This window comes from Cyrtonyx montezumae, unplaced genomic scaffold (genome assembly GCF_038088225.1).
Source record: "Cyrtonyx montezumae isolate F1298 unplaced genomic scaffold, pur_monq_1.0 scaffold_15, whole genome shotgun sequence".
NCBI classification, from domain to species: Eukaryota; Metazoa; Chordata; class Aves; order Galliformes; family Odontophoridae; genus Cyrtonyx; species Cyrtonyx montezumae.
This window is the reverse complement of record NW_027071881.1, coordinates 8,478,790-8,505,648: the sequence shown is the minus strand read 5'-3', so window position 1 is coordinate 8,505,648 and position 26,859 is coordinate 8,478,790. Positions and strand designations below refer to the sequence as shown.

The window sequence follows — 26,859 nt, the reverse complement described above, 5'->3', positions numbered from 1 at the left end:
GGGCGCTCCCATTGCCCTGGATGCGAAACAATGGTCGAGGTTAGATGCTGGCAATGGTGCAGGCTTGGAGACGTTTGCCGGAAAGGCATTTCAGAGACTTGAGTTCAGCCCCAAGGGTTTTGGTTTTCAGAGTGTAGATTATGGGATTTCCCAAACAGTTCATGGTTATCATCATAGCCGTGCAGTTTCGGAAGATGTAGACGCTTGGGTAGAGATCGAGGGGGCACTGGTGGTTTATTGCATCGAAGATGACTCCTGCAAAAAGAGGAGCATAGGACACCAACGCCAGGAGCCATATAAAAATACTAGTTCTGGCAACCTGGATTTCAGCTGACTTGTAGGTACTGGTAGCTTGCCCACATGCTTTCATTCTCAGTTTTCTTTTCCTCAGGATCATAATGATTCTAAGGTAGGTGAACAGAGGAACGATAAAAGCCACCACAACATTGGGAGTGGTGACGAAGATGAGATAATCAACACAAAAAGGACTGTAGAGGACTGAGAGATTTTTTCCTGTGTGCAAACAGTTCCATCCCATCAATGGCAAGCAGCCCAGAAAGAAAGCAAGGACCCAGTTAATTAAAACTACAGCTATGGAATGGCTTCTAGCAACTCTGAACCTTGTTCTAATACTTTCAGCCACAGCTAGGTAACGTTCAATTCCAATGCTTACCAAGTTATAGATGGTGGATAAAATAGATGTAGTATACAAGGCATAAGGTGCGAGCATATCCTTGGATCCAAAGATTGTGTCGTCAGGTTTGGTGATGAACAGCATTGAAATCCAAAAACCAGAAAAACTTGTGAAGAGATCAGAAAAAGCCAAATTGCAGAAGAGTATAGAGATAGGCTTGTGCAGATCCTTTGCTGCCTTTCTGGTGATGATGGCTGTGCAGTTGAAGATCACAGATGCTATGTTAATGGTCAGTTGAGGGATGCCCAGTGCAAGCACTAAATTATGACTCCAGATTTCTGTATGGTTTGCAGAACAGTTTGAGTATCCTTTCATGGTGGAAAATCCTAGATTCAACCGCTAACGACCCGCTTGAAACATCTCATATTCTGCAAGAGAGACTGTATGACTTGAGCGTTCCTGTCACCTTGTTCTTCAATCAAAACATGAGTCTTCAAACAGCTTCTATTGGCGTATCATCATCATGACAGTGGATTAATCTTTAACCAGTTGTGGTTTTAAATATTTGGGTTACCAACTCAGAGCACTTCAGTTGCTAGGATAGCTAAAGCTGGAAAACACATTTACTACTATAGAACTGATCCGCTTAGAACAACCTTTATCAAGAACAAAATTTGGTTATGGCATTTAAAGATCTCTGTTTTAATCCCTCTAATTGACCCTACCCAGACCAGACACAAACGAGGACAAAAATGTTGGCATTAAGCTGGAGGTTTCTTATCTCTGTCACTAACCTGGCCACAAAACCTGCAATTCTATTCTTAGAAATACTGCTCTGTAAAATAATGAAAGATCCCTCTTAATACAGACTCCTCCTTTTGTGTGTGTTTAATAATCCCTTAATGTGGAGTTTTAAATCTTAACTGGGAGACAACAGAACCAAATTGTTTACTGTCTCTTGCTTACAACTACCAACCAATAAGATGGCTGTTTTTCTAAGTATGTTTAGACCATATTTACAGAACAAACCCCAATCTACAAAACAAAATGGCACAATGAACAGCAGCACTACCAAGGTGCTCCCAAGAGGGAGGAGGTTCTGTCTTCAGAGCTGCCCTTGGGCCTACAGAGACATCTCAGCACCTAGTACTGGAGTACTCAGAAGTTCTCAAACACCTAAAATTATCTGTATTTTCTATCTCTTCTATAAATCAAAGGTACTGGTTGTTGCAGGAAAACGACCTGCTTGATACTTTTGCAATGGGATATTTTGTATTTGCTTCTTTAGAGACTTGTAAATTAACAGAGCAGCATAATATTACTGTATCTTTCTCTGTCTTTTTAAATGTAAATTATTTTTTTGAGAACTGAGTTCTAAACATATGAGACTAGAAAAAAAACCACCTGTCCTTCGGACCTACATTTAACGCTGTCAAACAGCAGAGGGCACTACTGTAACAATTAGCTTCCGTGGGGGAAAACGGCAATTCTCAATGCTGGAGCAGGTTTGAGTGTGCTACTATAAACGACATGCACAGTTGTTGGGTTTTGTTGTTGTTGTTGTTTTTTTCTGCTCAGAAATGGCTGCTTTTGTTTCCTAATGGTGTGTGCTGGTCTCTATGGCACCACGTTTGAGACACTTAACATATGGAGAGACATCTCCAAAGTGTTCTAGCTGTTACTGGCATCCAATTGTATGTGCATCTATGGGCTTCCCACATTCAGTGCTGATATCTGTCTGGTAAAGCAGCAGTTTCAGCTGTCATACTGTAAATCTGTGAACTGACAGCTCCGACAGAATTCACTGTGTAAGAAATTTGTGCAAAAAATGATGGGCTTAAAAAGGAAAAATTCTTTTTCCTGTTAAAGTTGAAGTTTATAAACTTACTATGATTGGTGTGCAACCAGTACTGTAAAATTACTATATATTAGAAATGCTTTGCACAGGTAAGTAAAATAATTCAGATAGTCACAAGGAAGTCCAAAGAAAGATCATACAGCAATAAGGGCCGAGAACTGATTCACCAAGTCTGCTGATTAATTAATATCCTATGAACTATTCTTCTCAAGTGTCATGGGCAAAGCGTTCTCTGTAACACACCTCACACAGATTTGGCAGCCACACCCTTGGTGTGAGGTTGCTGCTGAGCAAGGACTCTGTTATTTCTGTCACCTTCTCAGTGCCAGCACCACAAGTCAGCAGCTCCTTTTAATAACAGTGAGTGCGGCAGCAGGTAATGTCAAGCATGGATGTCAGGGACAGTGGAGGACACCAGATCAAGCTGATGTCTTCCAATTACCTTTTCTGTGACTCTGTGAACTGGTGGAGTGACTGAAGTCTGTGATGAACAGCAGGCCAGCCATGGAGGATGACATCTCCAAAAAAACATCCTAGTTACTTAGAAATACGTACCCATGAAGTTGGGCTCCAAAATGCCCTAGGCATCCCTGAAGATGCTACCTGAAATGTCTCTAGCTTAAAAAGCTGGTGTTCAAAAGTGAAACACTATATGAGGTCAGAATGCAATTAAAAATAGTACTGAGAAATATAAGCTGCTCTTAACAAAACACTCTGTAATCTCAGTTCCCTAATAGAATTGCATACAATTAATGATAATGTTACTAGATTACGGAAGACAGTGTTATTATGGAAATAACTTTTTTAGCTTGCTTCAATATAAAGCAAGCAAAACAAAACATAGATCTGTACATCTCAACTCTCATCAAGTCTGACTTCTTATAAAAGGAGATGAAAAGTAGTTTCAACTGAAAGCAAACACTTTGTGAGGCAGAAGGCTTCTGTGTTACCGAACCCGTGGGTATAACAATGCCCACTCAAGGTGATCCTTATCACATATTCTGGGAACTTCATAATCTTATTATACTTACACCCACAACACACCTGTGGGGAAGGAGCATTATCTACATTTTACAAATTATTTGCATAAGATTACATGGAAGAAAGGCATGGAGAGAGGTAAATCTGGGCTAAAAATCTAAATGCTGGCTGTACCCTCTTATTAGCAAGCATCTGATTAATATTTACCTAGATTTCACCCTCTCCACAGTTCTTGTTAGTACTGTAATTGTTTTTAGATTTCTTTATCTGAATATCCAAATGGCTGTTGTTTTGATATTTCTCATGAATGAGACATAGTATTGCTTTATTTTGCTAAAAAAATCCCAGCAGTAACATATTGTTCTCACTGACACCTCCTTTTGCCCTAGAATCTACAAGTTTGATAGTAATTATCCTCAGATTATTCCTGTGGAGAAGATAATAATTACTGAAGATGCTGAAAATGCTGAGGAGAATGAGTTGTGGTAAGACTTGAGTTTTTAAAGACCATTCACTGAAAGTAGCCGTTCTGGAAAATCTGCCTCCACACAACCAAACTTGTGGTCTCAGAAATGCCCAGAACCTGCAGTGATGGGGCTTCAGTGGGAACCACGAGTGTGTGGCAGAAAGCAGCTCCCAGCTGTGACACAGCGAAGGAGACTTCAAAACAGGAAATTGGGTTCTGAAGCTGACTCTTATTTCTGCACAGTAACCCTTGGACAGCATACACTTCTACCTTAGCACTATGCAAAAGCAATTCTCTTCATGCTGATAATGCCCTGAGCATTCAGAACTGTACTCAACACTACAGCAGAAAAAGGTGCCACCATGTAATGAAAATAAGAACTCCATAGCACAGTCCTGCTATTGCTGGTTTGGTGCTACCTTCCAAGCTGTGTACACACACACTGTATATATGAGAAAAGCGAGGCACAGAAAGGAGAAGGGATTTTATTTTCCCAGTTTCTTTCTGCTTCCATGCCTGACGCAGCCAACCTTCTTGACTGTGAAGTGCAACAGTTCGACCTTCACTTGAACTGCCCTTGCACTTCATTAACACACTTTACTAAGCTGTAGACATCACAGAACCTAGCCCCAAAATGGCTAGTGAAATGCAGGCTGGCTAAGTATTGAGGAGGACTGATTTCTGACCCCCAGCAAAGCCTTGAGACAAGAATATTCACCACAAGTAAGGAACACTCAGGAAAGGGAGTAATAAAAATAAGGAGCCTATTTATCCAATTTATGTTTTAACTTATGTGGATTAAAGTCTTCCTTTTTGGGGAGGAAGGCAGAAATGGTATGTATGATCTCCTTCCAAGATTCTGCTGAGAAGTTTTCAAAACAGAAAACTCTGCTCTTCCTCCACCCACACCCTGAGGAATTCTTGCATTCACAGGTTTTCTGTTTTCTGATGTCCCAGCTCTGCTTTCATGGCCCTCACCAGGAACACGAAGTGAAGACAATCATCAGGTTTGAACATTTCAGATCTGTTTAACAACATTAACTGCAAGCCACAAAATAATGGCAAGGACACCCTCACAACTCCCTCCCTGCTTCCCTCTTATAAGTACATAGTGTGTACCCATTTCCTTTTGCAACAGTAACTCATCTCTAAGTGGCATTTATTGCTGGACCAAACACCTATAGAAGCACAAAGATTACTCCTGTTATTAGAAAGCAGTGGTCAGAATTGTGTAAGCTTCAGAACCTCATATTTGAACAAGGTTCCCCAGTACAGCAAACTTAGGGAGAAGAGGAATCAACCCGTGTTTTTCACATACAAGATAAAACTTCAGTGTTTCAGGTTAACTAACAGCTACTGCTCATGGATTTCTAGATTTCCCATTAAACAGTCAGGGAACAAACGAAGAAAACTGCAACACACAGCTCAATGGAAGAATACTTAGTGTGTTCTCTCTCTGAAGGGTATGTTTCCCATTCACCAAGATGGTAATTGTGAACTTCATCTGTTTAAAACCTCTCGGAAGTGCTTCCCTCTCCAACTCCAAGGACAATTCCTCCCACGTCAGCTTTTCTAGGAACAGGATTTGGACTCATATCAGTCTCACCTACACACGCCTTAGATCTTCCTTCTAAGAGTATGTTCAGCCCAGCTCCCCAGCAGAAAGAGCAGTGCCACTGCCCTGGCTTTGAACAGAGAGTCAGCTCCAACCTGCTCTCATCCTGTCCTCTCCGTGCTGCCGGGTACAGAGGAACTGCAATCATTTGCCTGGGAGGCCATGAACAGCTCTAGACTTCCTTTCTGCAGCACATGGTAGTGTCATTTGGCTCAGACATATGTAAGCTTCATTAGATGTCACGTCAGTCCCTCCGAATGTCCTGTGAAGCCCTTTTGGTAGTGGCAGGCTAAGGCTGGATCTCACGCATTTCATAAACCAGACAGGGAAATAACTCACTGTTTCTGATGTTCCCTCCTGCTCTTATCCATCCTGTAGCTATGGACACAGCTGCAATCATACTGCCTGAAAAAAAAAAATAACCTCCAGTTTTATGAATCCTGCTAAACTTTGTCTCTTTGCTTTCTCTGACATGGATCCTTACATGTATTTAGGTCCAATGTCCAATGACCTTTATGGAAAACCCACCTGCAGTGCAACTCCTTAGAAAAATATTCAAAGGTGCAAAGATGTCAGAGAAAACTGATAACAGAGCACCGGTCAGGTAGGTTTGATGAGATGAAAAGATTATGCCTGTCCTCATTATTTAGATTGTAAACTTCATATGGTTAGGGAATATTTTTCACTGAGTTTAAACACGCTTTCTAGCACAAATAAAAGTGACTGCAGTGCAAATTATTACCACTTAAAGAGTGAGAAGCTGCAAGGCTTATAAGAGGAAAAATTAAAAGAAGGGATCCTGAATTTCAAGAACAAAGTTTTTAACCCTTAGATATTTCTGCCCTAATCAGAGTGTTTCCAGGAAGCTCTCAGCTTTCAGAAAGCTAAACACAAGTGAAGTGAAAAAAAGCTTTTATCAAAGAGCTTTGATTAAGGTCTCTGCCTGAAGACCATCGCCGGGATATAAAAAGAGAAAAGCCCAAAAGTAAAACATCTTGTGGGTGCCCTTGAAGGCTGGCACCTGACACGGCCACGTTCACGGCCGTGCTCCCCTCTACGTGCTCAGCATGCACCTTGCTTAGATAGCTCCACAGAGATTGCTGAACTAGGAAGTTCAAAAATGTAATGAATTCCCTTATTGTTCTTATCACTGCAGTAACTATTTATCTTAGCACCATGTGCTAGGCAAATCATTGTCTGTTCGTGTTTTAAGCTATCTAATCCTGGATGGAAAAACACTACCCAGCAAATCTGCATTGTTGGAATGTTATTTATAGCTATCTTTTTTATGAATAAACACCTGCTTATAAGTCAGCTGTCAGATTTCCCATTGTTACTACAGGCCTGATCCCGTGTGACCCCATTACTAACACCACAGCAGCCTTGCCCTTCACCTGAGAGCCCACAGCTTTTGGTAAAGGCATAAAGCTCTGCAGTGATCAGTCAACATCATGCCACTCCATAAACTTTACACCCCTTCCTGGGGAGGCACTGAGTCAAGCATCCTGCTCTACTTGCACTCAATCCAGGATTTGGGTGGCACACCCATGGAGAGAGAAGCATTTGGAAGAATGGGAGAATTTGCATTCCCCAATTTGTTTTCATCCTCAGCTGTATCAAAATCCAGTCCCAAAAGAAAAATAGAAAATGTGTGCATAACAGAAACTATAGATCAAAAAGTAGCAGTGCCACTCTTGTGTACACACCTTTGTTTGCTGAACATAAAGCCTGAATTGCACTGAATCAGACACTTGGAATTAAAGCATTCAGATAGGAAGGAAAGGATGGCAGAAAAAAAATATACTATAGCATATAGTATAACAGAGTGCATACAATATATACATATATGCATATGTACACACATATATATATTTATATATACAGGAACATTAAGAAAGAGTACTTAAAGGAAAAAAAAAGTAGCGTGGTCTCTATTAATCCACTAAATGCAAAATCATATGTGAGAAAAGAGCTGGTATGCCACATACTAAACCTTTCCTGTCACTGTACACAGAAATCTCATCCTGCAGTTACCCCAGTCTGCTGTTTGTAGGGTTGCTGCTGTGTGCTGCTGAAATTTTTGGAAACAGAACACTAACCTAAATGCATACATTCACAATTAGTCTGAAAATCATGTGGTCTCTCAGAGAAAAAGCTACCAGTAAATAAAAATGTGACATTTTATGAATGGGTTACTAGATGTGCATAGGTTGCAAAGTCTTAGCTATTCACTGCAGGATACTTGTTTAGTGCTAGAAAACCCTATTCCTTTTGCCATTCATTTTGGAGAAATGAATAAATTTAGGCAGAGCATGAGTAGAGTAATTCTGGGGAAATTACAAGGGGGAGGAGTTCACCTTCCTGGCTATGGCTTTCAGGTCTGTCCAGGACTACTTACTCCAGTATAAAACTGAGAGCAGAAATATGATCACATACTAAGAAGTCTAATCAATTCTGGTTTCAACACTGAGCCTATTTAAAATAGATAATGGAATTGCTGTTCCTTGTTCTCTTCTCTCTGCACATTCTCAAGACAGAGGCAGTAGGTAAGTCCTTGCCTGTTATTTCTAACCCCATATACCAAGGTTACTCTTATTTGTGATTTGTTTCTGAGTATTGGAGCTTACAGGGCAAACTCTCTAGTTCTTCTATATGAAAACTGAATCATGTTTTATTTATTTCTCTGCCTTTTTCATTTGTGGGAAAATATCAAATACAGATTTCTCTCATGAATGAATGAGTGTTGTGGTTTTGTGTTTTTTTTTTTACCTTTAGAAATTCTAGTTACCTTCCTCCTCCAAGAAAAATCAATGGGGTTTGGCTTGATCCCTGTGCTTGTTTGCGTGTATATACAGAAAAAATCAACAAATACGTAAAATAATTTTGAGAATATACTTCTTGAAATTTCAAATAGCTTATTTTAGATTTCTACTCATATTGCTTTGTCATTTGTGAGATTAAATTCTTGTAGTTGCCAACTGAGAAAGAACAATATGTCTTTTGCTGCATTAGCCCAGCAGGTCCATCTATTTTTGCACTCTGTGCACTATGTACATAAGCACACTGTGCACTTACAATGACTAGATTAAATAGCGATCTGTAATTAGTATTGAAAAATGCAGAAGATATTTTTATGCTTCTATTAAATCAGCAGCTCTATAACATTGAATAAGTACCCTTTCTTATGTAAATATCAGCACACAGTCGCAAAATTAAAAATAAACATTGCAGTCCTTAATATAATGAAGGATCTATTGTTTGCACTAAAATAGACAGGACTGCATTAAGGGAAAAAAAAAAGAGATACAGTATTATCAGAGGTATCAGAGGGAAGCACTGCACCAAGAGCCTATTATGAGACATGGTTTTAAAGCAGCTCAAGATTCGGTTTCCAGACTTAAAGTAACAGAGGGCTGAGCTACTCAGACAGTACCTTGAGCACTGCATAAGCATTGGGGTAACTGTGGTGTTTCCCACATTTTATTTTTCTGTTCTGAATGCTCCATAACCATGCCTGAGTAGCTTGCTGTTTCCAGATCCATACCTCACAGCTCAAACATCTCCTCTCTTCCTTAGTCTGTGTTTTGTAGCTCTTCTGTCTCTGGAGGCTTCCACATGTAGGACAGGTACAAAAAAGCACAGTGAACCTTTGCTCTTCCAAAGTCTACAACTATTTGCTCGATAGAAATCTATTACTGATTAATTAATATTTTGCTAAATTTGCTGTTCTGTTAAGGCATTTATTTCAGGATCTCAGAAGACCACTTAAAAAACCCATATAGGTATTATAGCATTAGCATTTTAGCAGTATTTCAGCAGAAGGGATTAACACAGGAAATGAGTGTAGTATGTTTTGATCCTTTTTTCCCCACAAACCATTACAATTTCTACTTTCTTTTCTGAGCGTAGAATTAATGGCACAACCTTTAATGCTCAAGAAACTTGCTCTTCTCTCACCTTCCTTTCCAAATCCTTTCCTGAGGTGGAAGCTTCACAGGGTACATTACACTATGCCAGAGGCTAGACATTTCAAGAAGCCATGATTTTTGAGCCTCAAAATTCACCACACTTAAATAGCCAATGTTGATAGTTGCTCATCTGTTCAGTTGCTTTCAATCTTATCTGTCTTAGTATCTCAGTGTAGAAATTATTATTATTTTTAAATATATTGCTAGCAGTCCTTACAGGACTTTATAAGGAAGCAAACCTCATTATCCCTAGATTACAGAATAGAAACTGAGGCACGTAGGTGCAGACACCTGCCCAGGGACCAACCAACCAGCACCAGGAAGAGAAACTATCCATCTTGAATCTCTGTTCAGCATCTCTTTCACTGATTGATATGGATCTCAGTGTATTGATGTTGGCACTGAGGCACCTCAGAACACTTGCTTGACTCCTCTGAGAGATCAATGACCCTCTGGGACCTCTATTAGACAAACAGAAGTGAAGCAAAATATCTACAATATTACATCAGAAACTTTCCAAACGTTTTGAGAGAGAGGTTCTATTAAAGGTAAATTCATTCTAGTGCCGTTCAGAGGACAGCAGTTGTAGCAGACAGTAGTATATTTCCATCTAGAAGTTTTGTATTGAAGCTAGAGCCAGGTTCACAAGCTACTGAAAAATAAGTTTCTTTAAGAGGAATGGAATGAACCCTGGTATTATCTCAAACAAGTTACATGGGCTATCTCAGTACAGATAGACTTTTGATCCCTAGTTATGATTGTCATGCAGGATATGTTTCTTAGGGCTTCCGTCTCTCTTCTATTTTTTTCTTCCGTGAAAAATCATTCAAATTGCCAAAATACTGTCGGTGCCTTATCTGTGAGTGCCTGCCATAGTCCATATTTATTGGTGTATGCCATAGTCCATATTTATCAGTGCATACCATCACTGTCAGATCCATTGTATGCAAGAAGAAAGAAGAGGCCACATTTAACAAATTGCTGAACATGCACTGAGAGCGAGAGACACCCACTGATACTGCTCTTCCCTCTCTATACAGCCAGATATCTGTACACACAGAAGGCAGAGAGTTTTCTAGCTCTGCCATTGTGATTAACCAGTAACAGCACTTAGTGCTCAACACCTTCAAAACTAAGAACATTTTACTGACAAACTTTTCCATTAAATACAGGACTTGCAATTAAATTTTAGCACTATAAAAGGGACTGTTACTGTCAATAGAGGTGCAACTTAGGATAGCTTGCTCCACTGTCATATTCATTGTGAGTTTCATAATTGGGTTACAACTGAAGGGGTTTTATGGATGTGAGAAGAACGGGCATAGACTGCTTGACTAGGATCTCTAAGGATGCAAATCCTGTAATCTCAGAGTGCACTTATTTCCTTCCACAGCTTATGATAAAGGCACAAAGAGGTATGGCACTGTAACAACTGCTTTCTCATTCCTTCAGCACAAGACAGAAATGCACTTGTGCCAAAGCAGCAGATGAGATAGAGTGGCTGTTCATTTAGCTGTAACAGCCTGTTTTATTTTGGGGAGACAGGGAATCAAGCTCAGCAGGCAAGGAAACAACATTGCACATTGTTTGAGGACTCGTGAAAGGCAACTACAAGACAACATTAGAGCCACATATGGAATGACATTTGAAATGCTTTTAACTCTGTTCATTTCTGTAGCCAGCCAGTAGTAGCATCCAAATTTACCCACATAGGAATCAATTATGTCAGAGCAAGAATGCTTTGATTCTCTTCGCATTAGTCTATGTGTGAAGTTGTTCAAGAGTATGCACTGTTTAGTCACATCTTGTAACTTAAATTCATCTGCAGATCCTGACTTTCACTTTCAGAATTACACATGTAAATTTATAAGATCACCTCTGACTCCACTGCACCTTAAACCAAAATCTGCCCCTTGGCCCCAAGCACGACTGTCTGAACTGCTGAGCAGTGACTGCTATGAATGACTGCTGCGTCTAAGATGGCAGGAACTGATGCTCTTGAGCAGACAAACTTTTCACTACATTGGTGCATTCAAGGGCATCACAGCTCCAAGTTCAAAAACCATTGTTCCATAGCTAGCAGCCTGTTTCTGGTGCCATGTAATGAGTGGGCAGTTTTCTGTATACGCAGTGGACTCAGTTGCATCATCAATGCTCAATTTAAAGATCACCTTGACCAGGGTGATGCACCACATTGTTATCAATTCGTATGAACTCACCGTTCAGCAGATCCTCATGCAAAACTGCAGTGTGCTGCATCAACTTGTCCTTCTCAGCATTCAAGCCAGGAAAGTTCCAGCTGCTATTCGCTTCAGCTCTGTGGGAAGGAAAGGAGCATCATAGAAGACATACATAGGAGGTATTCACTGGTGACAAATGACATTACTTCAGCTTATAAATTACTTTTCTTTCTCGTACAGCAAAAACCATTGGATTAACCTTTACACAATGCAAGCTGTGCACTGATACTTAAAACTGAACTGCGGCTCCCCATAGATTTTACATTTGGATTATGAAAACTGGAAGCAGATAAGCATTTTCAGGGACAGGTGCTTCATGAAACACCTTCCTCTTAGCTGTCCAAACAACTAGCATGAGCTTCGAGGTCTTCAAGGCATGCTAGGTGGTTCAGTTTCTCATCTGTGTGTCTGTCACCATGTAAATACACGTGGTTTTTTTCTTCCCGTCTGAGACGTTATAGGTGATGCTTTGTTAATGGGGTGTGGAGCATTCCCAATGGCCAGTTGTTAGATTACTAACATCTAGCTGCAGGATCAGTCAGCATAAATCCAGCACAGAACATTACAGTAAGGGCTCCAAAACCAGAAAGTAACTTGTTTGAATTAAACTTTAAAAATACTCAAAAAGATATTGCTTGAGTTTGACACTGCTCTGCTGTAAACAAAGCAAAGCAAAACTCCCCACAGAAGCTATTACCTTAGCCCTGGATACTCTATTCTTGTAAAAAGTCAGCTTCCTTTTTTGATACAGCAGATTTATGAGGATAGACATATATGACAGAGGTTACAGCAGTTAAAATTATCTTCCTCACTATGTGACACAAAGGAAGACATTTGTAGGTATTTATAGTGTAAAGCTAGAACCTCTCAACCTCTATAATCCCCTTTAGCTTGTAGGTGTTACAGAGTATGACTTCACTGAGCATGTGATTTATGTACACATGTGCAAGTTATAAACACCACACTCAAATCAGATGTAGTCCCCTCATCACCATAGTAAAGTTTATCTCTGAGTCTAATTATGTCCCCGTAATGGGTTGGAAAGCACATACGTATGGATGCATAACATTATGAAAAGAACATTTCCAAGTAAAAGCGAATAGAAGAGAGATGAATGGTCGCTACCATCTGTTTTAACAAGGTTAGAGATATGTGCATGTAAAGGTAAACATTTGGGACTGATTTTGCCTGTCAAAATGGTTGATGAGGACTTCCTGAGAATGAGTAGTACATAAAACCATATACAAAGACAGATATATACATGCTTAGTTTGTGTTTAGCAACCTCATTAATTAGGAAGACAGACTTAGATTCCGCTTGCACTTAAGTTGCTTGGTCTTTTGTACTAAAGATAATAAGTTTCTCAAAGCCAGCTAAAAATAGAATTGTCCCAACATAGACCAAAGCTAAAAATACACTTTGTGCAAAACCAGCACTTGCAGTTCTCATAGGAAGGGCCAAAGGGATCAGCCTGCATCAGGCACACTGCAGCCATGGCAGCTGTGGCATTCAGGGCAGCCTGGGCTTTCTGCGAGGCAGGAGGTGCTATCAGCTGTGCATCTCAGGAACAAGGAATCGTCAGAGGACACGGCTGAAAGAGGGTGACAAGATCTCCAGGGGCAAACAAAGGAGTCAGTCAGTGAATGAGAAAGAGGAGGGGTTTTAAAGAGCCACAGAGGGTATTCTTACTGTCTCAGTACTTCGGCTGTTAGTGGCATAAAGGTTATTTCCATTTCAAGAGATGAAATACGTTTCATAGAAACAGCTAGCAATCAGTCAGTCGATCATGAGATGGCCAAGCACCTTATTCAAAGGTTAGAAATGGTTTAATTAACTTTCTTCTGCAGATAGGCAAATTAAAAGGGCGATTTTCAGCCAGCCTGAGCACCACTGGTCTCAGATGCAGGCTTCCAGGCAGGTCCAGGTGGGGCAGTGAGTGGGGAACAAGCTGGACAAAGTAAGGAATTCAGGCAGTCCGACCATTGTCCAAAGAGCTTAAGGGTCTTTTCCTAGATCACACAATGGCACATTAGCAAACTGTTCACTCTCTGGCTTCCAGCCAGAAGCACTGTCCTCTCCCATCCAGCTGCGTAAGTGAACAGAAGAGGGAGTTCTCAACTGAAGGAATTTTTTCCTCTGGCTTCCAAGCTGGGCTTGATAGCTAAAACAATTGAAAACATTTACAATAAAATGAAAACAATACGTAATTGTATTGTTTTACAGCTGTTCTGGTGCCAAAAAACAGCTTTGGTCAGGAAATCAGTTGTAAATTTGACAAGGAAGAAGCAGAGATAAGTAGGGCTGCTTATTTGCCAAGAGAGACTCCCTAAATTTAACCGTCTTGAAGTCTGTGAAGGAAGAGGAGGCCTTCAGCCCAGTGCAGCCCTGCTGTAAACTAGAACTCAGCAAAGCCAGAGTAACACCTATTATATGGTGCACTGTAACATAAGTCAAGAGTACATAATACAGCATAAGAGCCAGACACAGATATAACAGCAATTTTAAGTCTGAGTGTACAGGTATACGTGCACTGAATGCATGTGTATACTGAATCATGTACTTTCAATAGCAACAACAACACAAAAGTCTCAAGTTAATGTCGATGAGACAAGGAGCTGCTGGAAATCCTGCCCAGGATCTAATGCTTTCCTAAATAAAGATGCTCATCTGTTAGCTAACAAGCTAATAAAATCTATGAGAATAATCTGTAGCATCCTGCAGTGCTGCTGATATTGCAGCAATGGTTTCAGCACCTCAGCTGCAAAAGTAAACAAAACTCCCACAAAAAAAAATCTGCTGTATTTTTCTGGGCTGTAAAGTAAACAACATGAAAGAAGAGAGGGGATAGCTGAGGTTTGAGTGGAAGAGTGGGATCAGAGGAATGTGAGAAAGAAGCTTCAGAGAAAGAGAGGGGGAAAGACTGAAGCAGAAAGGTGAAGGGCAGGTTGTCACGGGATGGGACAAAGGATGGACACAGCAAGAACAGGAATTACAGATTATGAAGGAACTATCTGAACGTTGTAAACACCAGGGAGGAAAAAGAATTGTTTAGGGTGGTGCAATGATATTTCTAGGAGTGATGGGATGCAGATAAGCAAGTGGAAAATGTAAGCTTTTAAACAGGAAACATTTCCTGACAGTGAAGTCTAATAGACGGTGGAAAAGTCTCCTGCAGGAAGTGGCAGGAGCCACCTAGACAATCAGAACTAGACTAGACAACATACCTTAGGGCATAATCATACCTCAGACCACAGACAACCAACTGAATGTGACAAGTAGCTTTCCTACTTGCTTCAGAAACCAAGTCCGGGGGGAAGAAGGACCATTGTAAACCCAAGGCCCATAGGCATAGGGAACAATTGCATCTGATTCAAAGAAAAATCCAATACAAATACAAATTTTCCTCATAAGTGACATGGAACATGGCACTATGGTTTTTCCTGAGCAGTATCTACGCAAACATCCTGTTCTCTAATGGCACATTACCACCACCAAAAGAAGTCTCATTCACGAGAAACATTAATTCATTGTTTGCTGCATTCTGCAGTGTTTAATTATCTCATTGTTTAAGGTTTAACAGCTTTAAGGACCTTTTTCCAATGAATTCCTGAATATTCTGCTCTATTCCCCTGACACAATCCAGCTTTCTAAATCACAGCTATGGTAACTGCTTGACAGAACATGACTAACTCCTTGTTACTTCATAGATGTTATGAGTTTTGTGAAAAGTCTGCAAAAATTAGATACTGTCTGTCTGTTTGGTGGAGGTTTCATTGAACAGGAGAAAGGAAGAATTCTCAAGGGTGGTGGATGTGAGTACCACTGATGGTCTGGATTTATTTTAAGTTCTTTTTCCCTGCATTTTGTTGTGCAGGTTGAGAGATTTTTTTGCGTCCCTGCATGTCTGTCGATCTACTGAGACTTGATTGAAACTCACAAGCATATTGGAGAGGACGTGCCAAACTCTTGCCAGCTGGTAATAAGTTTGGTGGTCACTTTACTTGACAAGGGTTGAACTCAGTCTTAGCAATGAAGGGCTCCAATCCCAACTCCCATTTCACTCCTCTCAAACAGGCATTGAATCAGGACCACTGACAATACCATGTGATGGTAGTTACCTTCACTCAGTGCTTCCCATGGTGGTCTTTGATTTTCATCATGCTATGGTTATAACCCAAAAGCTCTGCAGCCTTGTCCCCAATGAGCAATGACTGACCGCACTTCCTCACAGAGGTGAATCATACTGGCTGTAAAATTTAATCTGCATTGCAGTAGTGCTCTGATGTCCAAGTCACAATCACACTCCCATTGTGGCAGTGTACAAACCCAGAACAGTAAACCTTGTATCAAACATTTACAGTAAATAAATGAAGTACCTCATATGACCTTGATTTTTCACCTGACAACTTTCCTCTTCAGTATAACTCACATCCCAAAACGTCTGAGCCCAATCTTTGCACCCAGTTAGCCTCTCATGCCACGTAAACGCTGCTACCTTTAAACATGTGCACCAGATCGTTCCCACAGTGCACCACTTTTTCCCCTGAAGGTCTCTGTGTATATAACCTGCATAGAAAGCCCATCCCAGTCCCAGAGTGCTGTGCCTGCACACGCAAATGCTTTAACAAGACACCCACTGGGCTAAGGCAGTTTCTAAAAACATCTGCTGTCATTTATCCATGCAAACTTTAACACATTTGAAACATAATCAAGCATTGTGAAGCTTGGAGCTTGGCTTACCCACTATTTACCAAGCATTTATTGATTACAATATTGGTGCTTGGTGACATTCTGCACTTGGAATGTTCTGCTGTTTCCTAGTGGAGATAAGGAATTGCTCAGCACTGCTGAAGCTCTGCCCACTGGCTTGTACACACAGGCCTGAAAAAAATGTGTTACTGTCAGATTCTGCATCAAAGTTTTATGTATAACTTCCCCTAAATACATAATAGAAAGATGGCACTTATTGATAAGAAGCATTAAAAGCAGTTGTGAGCCTTCCAGCAGATGTGTTATGAGAGGTCACAAATTATGGCTATTAGCAGTCTAATGACACGTGGCATTCCATAACACTTCCTATAAATTGATTAGTCTGATGCTAATAATGATTATAAGAGGTTTTGAATTGTTACTGATCAAAGTTAAATAAGCAAAGAGAACTATTCCCATTAAAACCCATCTAAAATTCATTTCTACCATAGATAACCATTGAAACATTGGGCTATAAACAAAAAAAATCCTTAATTTCCTGAGTAGATGAACTTGTAGTTAAATTAAATCAGTTCTATTCCTTTGAACTTCAAATTTCTCCTGACAAAGAAAAAGCCTTTCCAGTGAAAAACTGTATCCTTCTCTGTGTGATCACAGCTCAGTTAGAATGAAGAGTTTTCATTTCTTACTGAAAATGAGTCCCTTTGTTACTTAAAACCTTTAAGTGCACAAGGTGCACTTAAGTGCAATCTTGTGCAACCCTGTGCAAAGAGTGTGAGGTAAGTCATCCTGAGTAAGTTAATTTCCAAGTAAATGAAACAATGACGAGTACAGATAAGACAATATTTACTCCAACACTACATAAATTCAGATGGAGAACCTTTCCTCAATCAGCTGCTGGAGCCAAGGTTTCAATACCAAATGGTTTAGAACTGGAACTCATCCACTGGTCTAATAACTCGTGCTATCACAGTTTTGTGATGGAGTATTAACAGTAAACTGATTAATTTAGGGCCAGAAGGAGGTCTAAAGAGAGGAGAGTTGCCATGATTTTAACTTTATCCTCTGAAGTACCTGATATCAGAACCCAGCTGGCCTGGGTGTGCGTCCCACATTGCCAAGAGATGTCTAGCAACAAGATAAAGATTTATTTACAAGCAAAGCACTCACTTTTACCAGTCATTGTTTATACATTAGAAACATGAGATTGCTTATTCTAATAAAATTAGGCAGAAAAAAACAAGCAGATGTCAAAACTGCACAGCCAGTCATAACCTCATCACTCCCTAAGGACTGCAGGTTGCAAACCCATTCCACGTCTGCTTCTTGGAGGGGCAATTTGTGCAGTTTTTCACTCATCTGATTTCGAATGTCTGACCATGTTTGTTTATTTATTAATTTATTAGTTGGACAACATTGGTGCTACCTGTCACAGAAGAAAGAACAGCCAGACTGTGAAGGTACTGCTCAACAATTTGCTTCTCTCATTAGAGTTTGGACCCTTCTGCTTCACAAAGGGCACAATGCACTCAGCTGCATTTAGTGCTGTGTGACTGTACTTTAGGTAAACAGAAGTAGAGTACCTAAGGAAGGGTGTTTTAAAAATGTCAGTACTTGCTCTATTCATTTGTGTTGAGCAAGGATAATGCTACAAATACAAAAATATTCTCCAGAGGTAGCCATCCTAGCAAGCTGGATATAGACACATTTAAATTCTTGAGGACAGAGTTATGAGAAACCCCTATTTGTTCCTTACAGCTGCATCCTTCATTTTACCAGCTGTACCCATGCTGGCTGCCTGCTCTCTTGCTCAACCCTGTGCCCTGCCCTGCCCTCCCTGAACACAGCTTTGCTGGAAACAGCAGTTCAATCCCAACACCTCCATCACCACTATCAATTCCTTTATTTTTATTATAGTTTCCAATCAACCAGCCAACTGCAGCAATAGTATATTTTAATTTTACAGACATTTCTATGTCTGTGTTTTCCTATTACAGTTAACATTCTCGAATCATATTAACAATTCTTAGAACTACAAAAATAATATGCTAAGAATGCTCCTTTATTAAATCCCCACTATCCAAAGACCTCTCTTTCAAAGATATTTCTGAATTCCCAGGCAAGTGTGCATTGGCTGTTGGGTGTTCTGGCTTTATCAAGGATTTCAATCTACAGAAAAATAATATTTTCTTTATTTTTAAATAGACCCTCGACACTGGCACGCAGTCAGTGCCAACTGCAAAGGGAGCAAACAGTCACCCATCAATATTGTCACCAAAAATGTCATTCATGACCGGAGCCTGAAGCCACTGTATTTTGAAGGTTACGATGTGAAAGAATCTTCAAAATGGACAATAGAGAATAATGGACATACAGGCAAGTACTGTCAGATACATTGCAAGGAACTTATTTGTGAATTTGTACTGTCTCTCCTTTCCCTTCTCTGGGCAAGCTATTACACATCACTGCTGCTACCTAATGGAAAGAAAGAAGCTACACACCCCTCCTTCAGAACCAAAACTTTCAGAAAACCTGAACCGAGGCTTTCTGGTAACTTGGCTGTAATTATCTAACGTTTGGATCCTCAACACAGCCCTTGAGCATCTCAACAAAAATTTATTCCATGCGTATGTATAGAACAAAGCTGAAGACAGCTAGGAAACCCCTAACACCATCTAGAAGCAAGTGGCAGGTGGGCATAGAGGTAACTGATTTTGCAGAGGTAATGAGATTTGCTGAACATATCCATCCTTTCTGGGCTCTCTCTAACACTTGCTTTGGTGTAAGAAAGAATTCTGCTGAAGAATACAACTGGGGAAACTCATTCAACCACTGGTTTGCAGTGCACGTGTCTTGCTAGTCCTGTAAATAACTAGCAGAAATCCTTTCAGGTTTCTGCCTGGTTTTTATTTAAAATGAGGAAGTAATACAGTGTGGGGCTGCCAACCAGCTATTTTCTGACTTGGTAAACTCAGTCTGTATTCAATAAACCCACGAGTAGAAATTCAACACTGGTTCACCTTTTTCTTTCCACTCGAGGCAGTACTAACCACGATGCTCCATCCACATTACGCCAACTTACCATTAAAAAAAATGCAGCAAGAAGTAATTTCTGAAAAGCTATCTGCAGGTACTCTTAAAATCTCAGATGTGCTCTTTTAATGGCCAAATGCTCAAAAGGGGAAGTAGTAAGTGTTAAATATGTTCACGTAGACAGCTGGGTCGAATTCCACAGCTGCAGATTCCCATTCAGAAGGTCAGTGTTTTGACAAATGGTAAGAGAAAGCCATGGTTGGTTTCTCACTAATATTCAGGTTAACAAATTTTATATTCCAGAATGACATTTTGGAGTCTCCTTATTACAGTCACTGTGCACTGTAATGTCTTCTACATAAAAATCAATATTCATAAAGATCGTTCGGGACTTTTGTTGTTTCCAATCAAGCAAAAGAATTAGAGTTCCATGTGGGCTTTTTGAGGCTCTTTCCTTTGTGTGCAACCAATTCCTGTGCTACAGTGAGAACAACACTGAAACTGCTATTGCTTAAATTACAGCAGCAATTAAATGCTCTACGTGAGATTAGACCATCATTACGTTCAGTGATGTGCAGACAGTGAAGGTCAGTGTCTCAAAGGTCCTACAGTCTAAATAAACCAAGCCAACAAAGATACATTAACATCCACTTAAAGATAAAAAAGCCAAGTAACCAAGTGACTCACAGAAGCTTCCAGCTCATTTGGAATTCAGAACTGAAGCAAAATCACCAGGGATTTAATCCAGGCCAAAACCATCTTCCTTATGGAAAAAATAAAAGTACAGGGCTTAATAAGCCAGGTTTCTAAGCATGTACTAGATGTCTCAAGCACACAGTGTGCTTTACACACATGATGGCAATCTACAGATAGAGAATACTTTTGGGGGAAAATTTGATTTTGCTGTTAACAGAGAATCTGTCCTCACATTAAATTAATGGCTTAATGCTTTGTCTAAAGTAGTAGCAGTAATCTAAATTAAAACAGAATCAGATAGAGTTTAGATGGTAGTGTCTTTAAGCCCTGTCTATAAATGTTATAGTGCAGACAAGTTTGTGCACACTGATGGAGAGCACAGTGAAGAAGTATAGGATCTACCAAATGAGATATGCATCTCTAATTCCTGGGTTGTAATGGCAGTGAACCATCCCCTGTGCAATCGAGAACAGACAATCTATTATCCTGCTTTCTTTAAAATGCAGCTGATAACTCTCCAAAGAATAAACAAATGAAAGCCATAAAAGGCTATAAAACACTTTCCCAGAATAGAATACAGCACTGCTTATCAAATTGATTTCCTTACATCTGCAGATGAAGTCATGAGTAACTCAGTCCTTTAGCAATTAAGAGGATAAACAAATCATTCAGGCCCACAGAGCAAATCCTAGGTAGAAAAGGAAATAGAAGATCCAGGTCCTGTGCCATAGACGAGGAGCACCCAAGTGCTGTTTCATATTACCAGAAAGCAGGCTGTGATATTCCTACTTTTCATCTCAAACCCATCTCAGCTAGCATGTTTTAAGAATTTTCTGAAGAATTGAACTCATGGAACACTTGGTGTGAAAAACCACACCTGAACTTCAGAGTACACTTCAATCTGTCTGATGTATTAATGTATGGTGAGAACACTGTAGAAACTATTCACTCATTTTCCCCAGTTAAGGTAACATTGAACAAGAATGCTAAAATTGGAGGCGGAGGTCTGAATGGAAAATACAAGGCGGTAGAATTTCACCTGCACTGGGGGACCCAAGAGGCACAGCTCTACTTTCCTGGGTCAGAGCACAGCATAGATGGAGAAAAGCAAGCTATGGAGGTAGGTGGGACTGCTGGTGGATTTGGGCCGTAACTAAAGCGCTCAGTATTTTTACAACAGTTAGATGAAAAGTATCAGACAGTTTTCCTGTGAATCACCAGTGATACATAATCAGAACACTAAGGAAAACGTACTGAGTTGACATAGCAAAGGCACAGTAACGATAGCAAATCTGAAGTTATGCTGCTTTTTGGGAGGAGAACTATTTCCACGTCTGCATAGTCTTATTACCATTTATTCGGACTGTATATTCATTTCTGGGACTGCCACAATGAACTGACCTATACATCTGAGAAAAATGAAATGCTCTCCAAGCCAAGACAAGCTGCCAGTACACATGGGTTGGTGAAAGGACACCACCACCCACTGTTAAACACAGAGTAAAAGTTTAACTGTTCAACCACACAGCTGAAAATTGAGGGTTGCTGCAATCCACGGAGCACTTCTTCTGATAAGTGGGTGGGGAAAGCAGCTCTTGTTCTACTACAAAGTGCAGAGAAGCAGCCAGGCTACACTTAAAGCCACTAATTGCAGAGGAAAACAAGCACATAATTGGCCTTAACTATCTCGTTACAGCTTCATATTGTCCACATAAAAGAAGATGCTTTGGATTTAGCAGATGCAAAGAACTATGCAGATGGTATAGCTGTCCTGGCATTCTTTATAAAGGTAGGTGGCCAAATTCTAATCCTTTATCTCAAATCTAATGGCAAGTTGGCCAGGTACCACTGTGGCAATGTTACATTATTCCAAGACCTAAACCTTCCTGAATTCTGCAGACATGCAGTGCCAAAACATAGCTCCTTTATCTTTTTGCATGTTCTGTTTGCTGCTGTTACCTTTATGGTTCCTGGCTTTCATTCACAATTTATTTAAAATCACCACCTGCTGAGGAATACATGATCTGAAATAAAAATATTTCCATTTCAGATTGATGAAGAGAATAAAAACTATGCAACCCTAATAAGTGAATTAGATAATATTTCAGTCAAAGGTAAGACACTTGGCTTGTTCAATTAACATCTATTTATTTTGAGCACACGTTCTATAAGGTAACTCAAGGTCCAGTCCTGAAAATTCAAAGGCAAAGGATTAAGGTTCGTTTGTCAAGCACCCAGGTGGGAGAAAATCTAGTTCTCCATACCTGCAGATGAAGAACACCAAAGCACCAGAATGAGTACTCCTGCTTCTGGAGAATGAAGTGAGAAGAAAAGCACGGAGAGGAACATTTTAACAAAGACAAATGTTTGTTTTAATAAGAGAGGTGTTCATATTTCGAGCTCTGTGGCATTTTGCAGGCAGTGGTCATGGACTGCACAAGCAGTGTGGTGTGACCATCCCAGTGAGCCTGGGGAGAGCACACGGATAAGGATTTACAAAGCCATTAGCTGCAGGTGCAGTTGAAGATGTTTAAGAACAATGCCCTCAGCTGTGCTTGTTAAAAACAGTATTTCTGCCTGGTTTGCCTAGACACATCATCATTGATGGAGCCTTTGCCACTGAACTCTCTTCTCCCGCCGGTATATGAACTCTTAAAGTACTATCGGTACGAGGGCTCCCTCACCACTCCTGACTGCCACGAGACTGTCATCTGGACAGTGTTTGAGAAGCCAATTTCACTCAGTTTATTGCAGGTAAGTCACAGAGGGATGCTCTGGAAGATCTGCTTCCCGTGACTTTGCCTGCCTGCTTGCTCACTCGTGTTTGAGTGAGTTGGAAGGGACTCACCCTGTGAGCTCTGGCAACTCGGGGCTGTGCCCACAGCCCTCTGGTGCAGAACTGTTCCCAAGGTTTTGTTGCTATGACAAACATACACAAGTTTGGCATTAGGTTAAATTCATACACTCTCCTAATGCCAGTTTTGACAGCATCACAGTAGCTCTGTTAAATCAACACTCAAAAAACAGGAACAGGAGACCGAGTCATGACTGTCTCTAAAATGCACACTGTTCAGCTGACGGAGTGTATGATTAAAACAATTAAGATGCCCTGGAATGGAACCTCAGCAATTGGACAAGAGCCAGCACCTTCACTCTGTTTGTTGTTTGCAGTGTACTCAATCATTTCATTCAAAGAGCAAGGCTCAGCCTCGTCTGTAGCACAGCACACAGGAATGAGCATCTCACTCCAGTGCCAGCTTCTAAGGGAACAAAGAAATGAGGCACATACACCTTGTCCTTTTACGTTGTGTCACTGTGACGTGACAGACAAGGACAGGACGTGTGTGTCACGAGGTCTGATCTAACCAGCTCCTTGGGCTGGACAAAAAGCATTCAGCTCACACAGGAAGCCCATGTGATTTCCGAGACTGAAATCAGTGGGTGACCTCCAGCAGTAGCCTCCATCACAATGCTTCCTGTAAGGTGCAGTGCGTTCATACAGATCAAAACACCACCACAGAATCAGGCACTCCCAGCGTTCCAAAGAAAAGAAAGAATTTGACATTTCTTTTTCCCCCCAATATCTGCAGGTTTCCCAGTTCTCAACAGTTCACTTCGGAGGGAATAACTCAACATTCATGTCTGAAAATTTTCGGCCTGCTCAGTTTCTGAACGATCGACCTGTGTACTGGTCTGGAGCCAGCAGCCTCCTGCCTCCTGCTAAGGTCTTAGTGCTGGTTCTGATCCTTCCATGCATCCTGAATTCTCTCTTCCAATGAACAGTTCTCACCTCATTCAATGTTCTGGGCTTTTATTCTGTTTTGTTTTTCTATCAAGTATTCTCTCTAACCACCGACTCCTCAGTTATATCTGAGTATAGAATATTATCTCTTCCTCCTTCATACAATAGCCAACAACTTCTGCTGCTGCTCCTATGTAAAATGAATCCATTGCACTAAATTTCAAAAATTCTAAGGAGTTGTAAGATGAAACTATGAAGATTGAAACCTTAAAAACACTTGAAGAAAACATTAGGCTGGATTATCAGCAATGCTGTAGTTTTAACACAACACTGGAAGGACACTTTACAAGTTATGTGGAGGACTTTCAGGAGGAATCTCTTCTTAAGTGCCTATGAGGGTGGGCTTTTTTTTCCTGGAGTGTGTTTACATTCAGCATTTCAAGTCAGGAAGACAAACACCTGGAGGAGTTCTTACTATGCCTACATTGTCCTGCATGATGGAAAAATACAGAGCATAAAAATGCTCACGCAATTGGACAATGCCTGGGTCATTCTATCCAGTGAAAGACACGTAACAAATCTCATCTGTGCTAACACATTTTATCCCCTTCCTTTTCCAGAGTACCTAAAGTTAACTCTTAGGTAAGGATACTGGATTACTTACATCTAACCTACTGATTCTGCATATCAAGTCTCTCTACAGGATCTGTTTATTCAGCCCAGTATGACATCCTATTCCAGGATGCCCATGGCTGATGCAATGTGCTATGAAGGAAAAGGGAAGCTTGTTCACATACTCTAACTGCACGTGTGCAGAAATTCCCTCTCTTTGCAGGGCTGTGTTCGGAACACGACACTTTCAAGATCCTTTACAGTTTTCATTTCTATAATGAAATGAAACCAGTCAAGAAGTGGCTCCTCCCAGTACTTTTTTATAACACTTAAATTTCAGTTTGAACAGAGTGAATATTTCTATGATTTTTCAAAGAATAACACATCCACAAAATACATATGGATAACATCCATAGCTTCAGTAAGAAGATTTCAATTAGAATTGATTTCTTCAGATCTTACCCGGTTACATTCAGAAAAGCTCAATATTTTGGGGTGTGGGATTTCCTTGCACTGTTCCAGCTCTTTCTCTGAAGACAGACGAAGCTGACTCCAGCCAGTGCTATTCACACTGCAGCTGCTTTGAGAACTTCAGATTTTGGCCATCCATCCCAAGACAGCATTTCATTCTAGAGGATTTAGACTACTTTCTTTAGGGCAATGTTTGCAAGGACGATTTTACACTATGGCTACACAGTCATTTTCAGGAAAATCATGACAGTGTGGCCAACTAAGATCACCAAAGGAGAAAAGTTATTTTCTTATTTAACAATCAATAATATGAGCTTCAGAAAATATGGGAAAGCAAACTTACCTTGTTACATTTAGAGGAATGGTTAGGAACTTAACTGTATTTTTAAGTAACTGAAAAACTTTGAAGAAGCAAACATAAAAGAAAGATTAAAGCTGAACAGACATACTGTATCTTCTTTGGGTGTAGTTTTTATTTCTTTTACCTTTGCTGAAGAAGAACCTACACAAGATTCATTAAGAAAAGGAATATGCCCCTTTCTCCTATTTTCTCCATGAGTTTTATGGTCAGGTTTGCCTTTTCTCAGAGTGGTTTGAGGGAAGGGAGGGAATTGTACTACACTGGGCTATCACTGATGTCAGCAGGCTCCTGGAGCTTCTACTGCACCTTGGCCATCAGAGTGCCACTTGTCCCTGACAAAACTGCTTTGAGCACAGTGCATTGCTCACCAGACCTAGTGCCACCTCTTATGGGGCAGCAAATGGTACCACAGATCTTCCTGGTATAACCACCCATGTAGAAATTAACCAAGATCAACTTACCTCTCTCTTTTGAGCGCACTTTCATGACGTTCCTCAATACCCTGCAAGTAGAGAACATGACAAGAAAAGATCATACTGGTCCTATGCTCAAAGACAAATATAACCTAAATAACTTCAATTCAGCAGATGCCAAGAATATGGCTTACTCAGTGTGCAGCACCACGTTTTGAGCAATGGGCAGATTGAACATACCCTTAGTGAGTACATTCTCAACACTATACTTTTTTAGACAATGCTTTAGATTTTTCTCATGTTCTCAGTGTAAGTCACATCGCTGTAGCACACAATATTTTTGTTTCATAGAAATTAAAGCATGGAGGCTCCATACTTCTCCATTTTGGCAACACAGATTATCAGACCCCTCTGACTGTGGGCTCCCTGACTACAGCTGCGTGCTCCCATACGTAGGCTTTTCAGATATGAATTACACCTGCTAATTTCCAGCTGCTACAGAAGGTCATTATCCAAAACCTGTCAGTTTTTTGTAGGGTCACCTCCTCCCGCTGACAAACACCAGCTCAGATTGCCCTTTTCTGTGCACTGCAGAACTAACATCCCACCCTTCTGCCAAGGAGACGTGGTCTTTGCAGGGTAGGCACAGCTTGCCAGCTCAGCAGCAGCATTTCTGTTCAGCAGACATCATATTGCCACATTAAACCCAGGTGAAACATTCCTCCTTATCTTACCCATGAACAAAAAAAACCACGAACCAGCTGAACTGATTTCCCAGACTGGTTTTTAAGCATAATACATGTATTGGTACAAGCTATAAGGTAAAGCACCTCAGATCCAGAGCCCCATTTCCTACCACCACATCACACCTTGCACAGGGGAGAATGCTCCGTGCTGAAGTGCTGCTTTTGAAGACACAATTTCTGCTCAGATTGAGTACCAGCACGAGGAGGTGAGTGGTGAGGAGCCAGAGAGAAACAAGATGTCCTTCTGGGAACAGGGCTAGGAGGGCCAGGACCTCGGGCAGTGCTGAACCTGGAATGAGCAGCCTGCTCACGT

General features: G+C 40.6%; 2 protein-coding genes across 2 annotated transcripts; one reads left to right on the top strand and one right to left on the bottom strand.

Annotated features, from left to right (window-relative positions):
• Nucleotides 1-40: 40 nt before the first annotated feature.
• Nucleotides 41-1,483, bottom strand: LOC136045904 (lysophosphatidic acid receptor 1-B-like). Its single transcript, XM_065732134.1, has one exon. It carries the CDS (start codon nt 1,007-1,009, stop codon nt 41-43), a length of 969 nt encoding a protein of 322 aa, XP_065588206.1. The 5' UTR covers nt 1,010-1,483.
• A 6,446-nt stretch (nt 1,484-7,929) lies between these two features.
• On the top strand, nt 7,930-25,479 carry CA4 (carbonic anhydrase 4). The gene is made up of 8 exons (XM_065732146.1): nt 7,930-8,100; nt 17,879-17,932; nt 18,678-18,848; nt 21,164-21,321; nt 21,898-21,990; nt 22,252-22,315; nt 22,792-22,955; nt 23,792-25,479. Exons 1-8 carry the CDS (start codon nt 8,043-8,045, stop codon nt 23,978-23,980), a joined length of 951 nt encoding a protein of 316 aa, XP_065588218.1. The 5' UTR covers nt 7,930-8,042; the 3' UTR covers nt 23,981-25,479.
• The last annotated feature ends 1,380 nt before the right edge of the window (nt 25,480-26,859 follow it).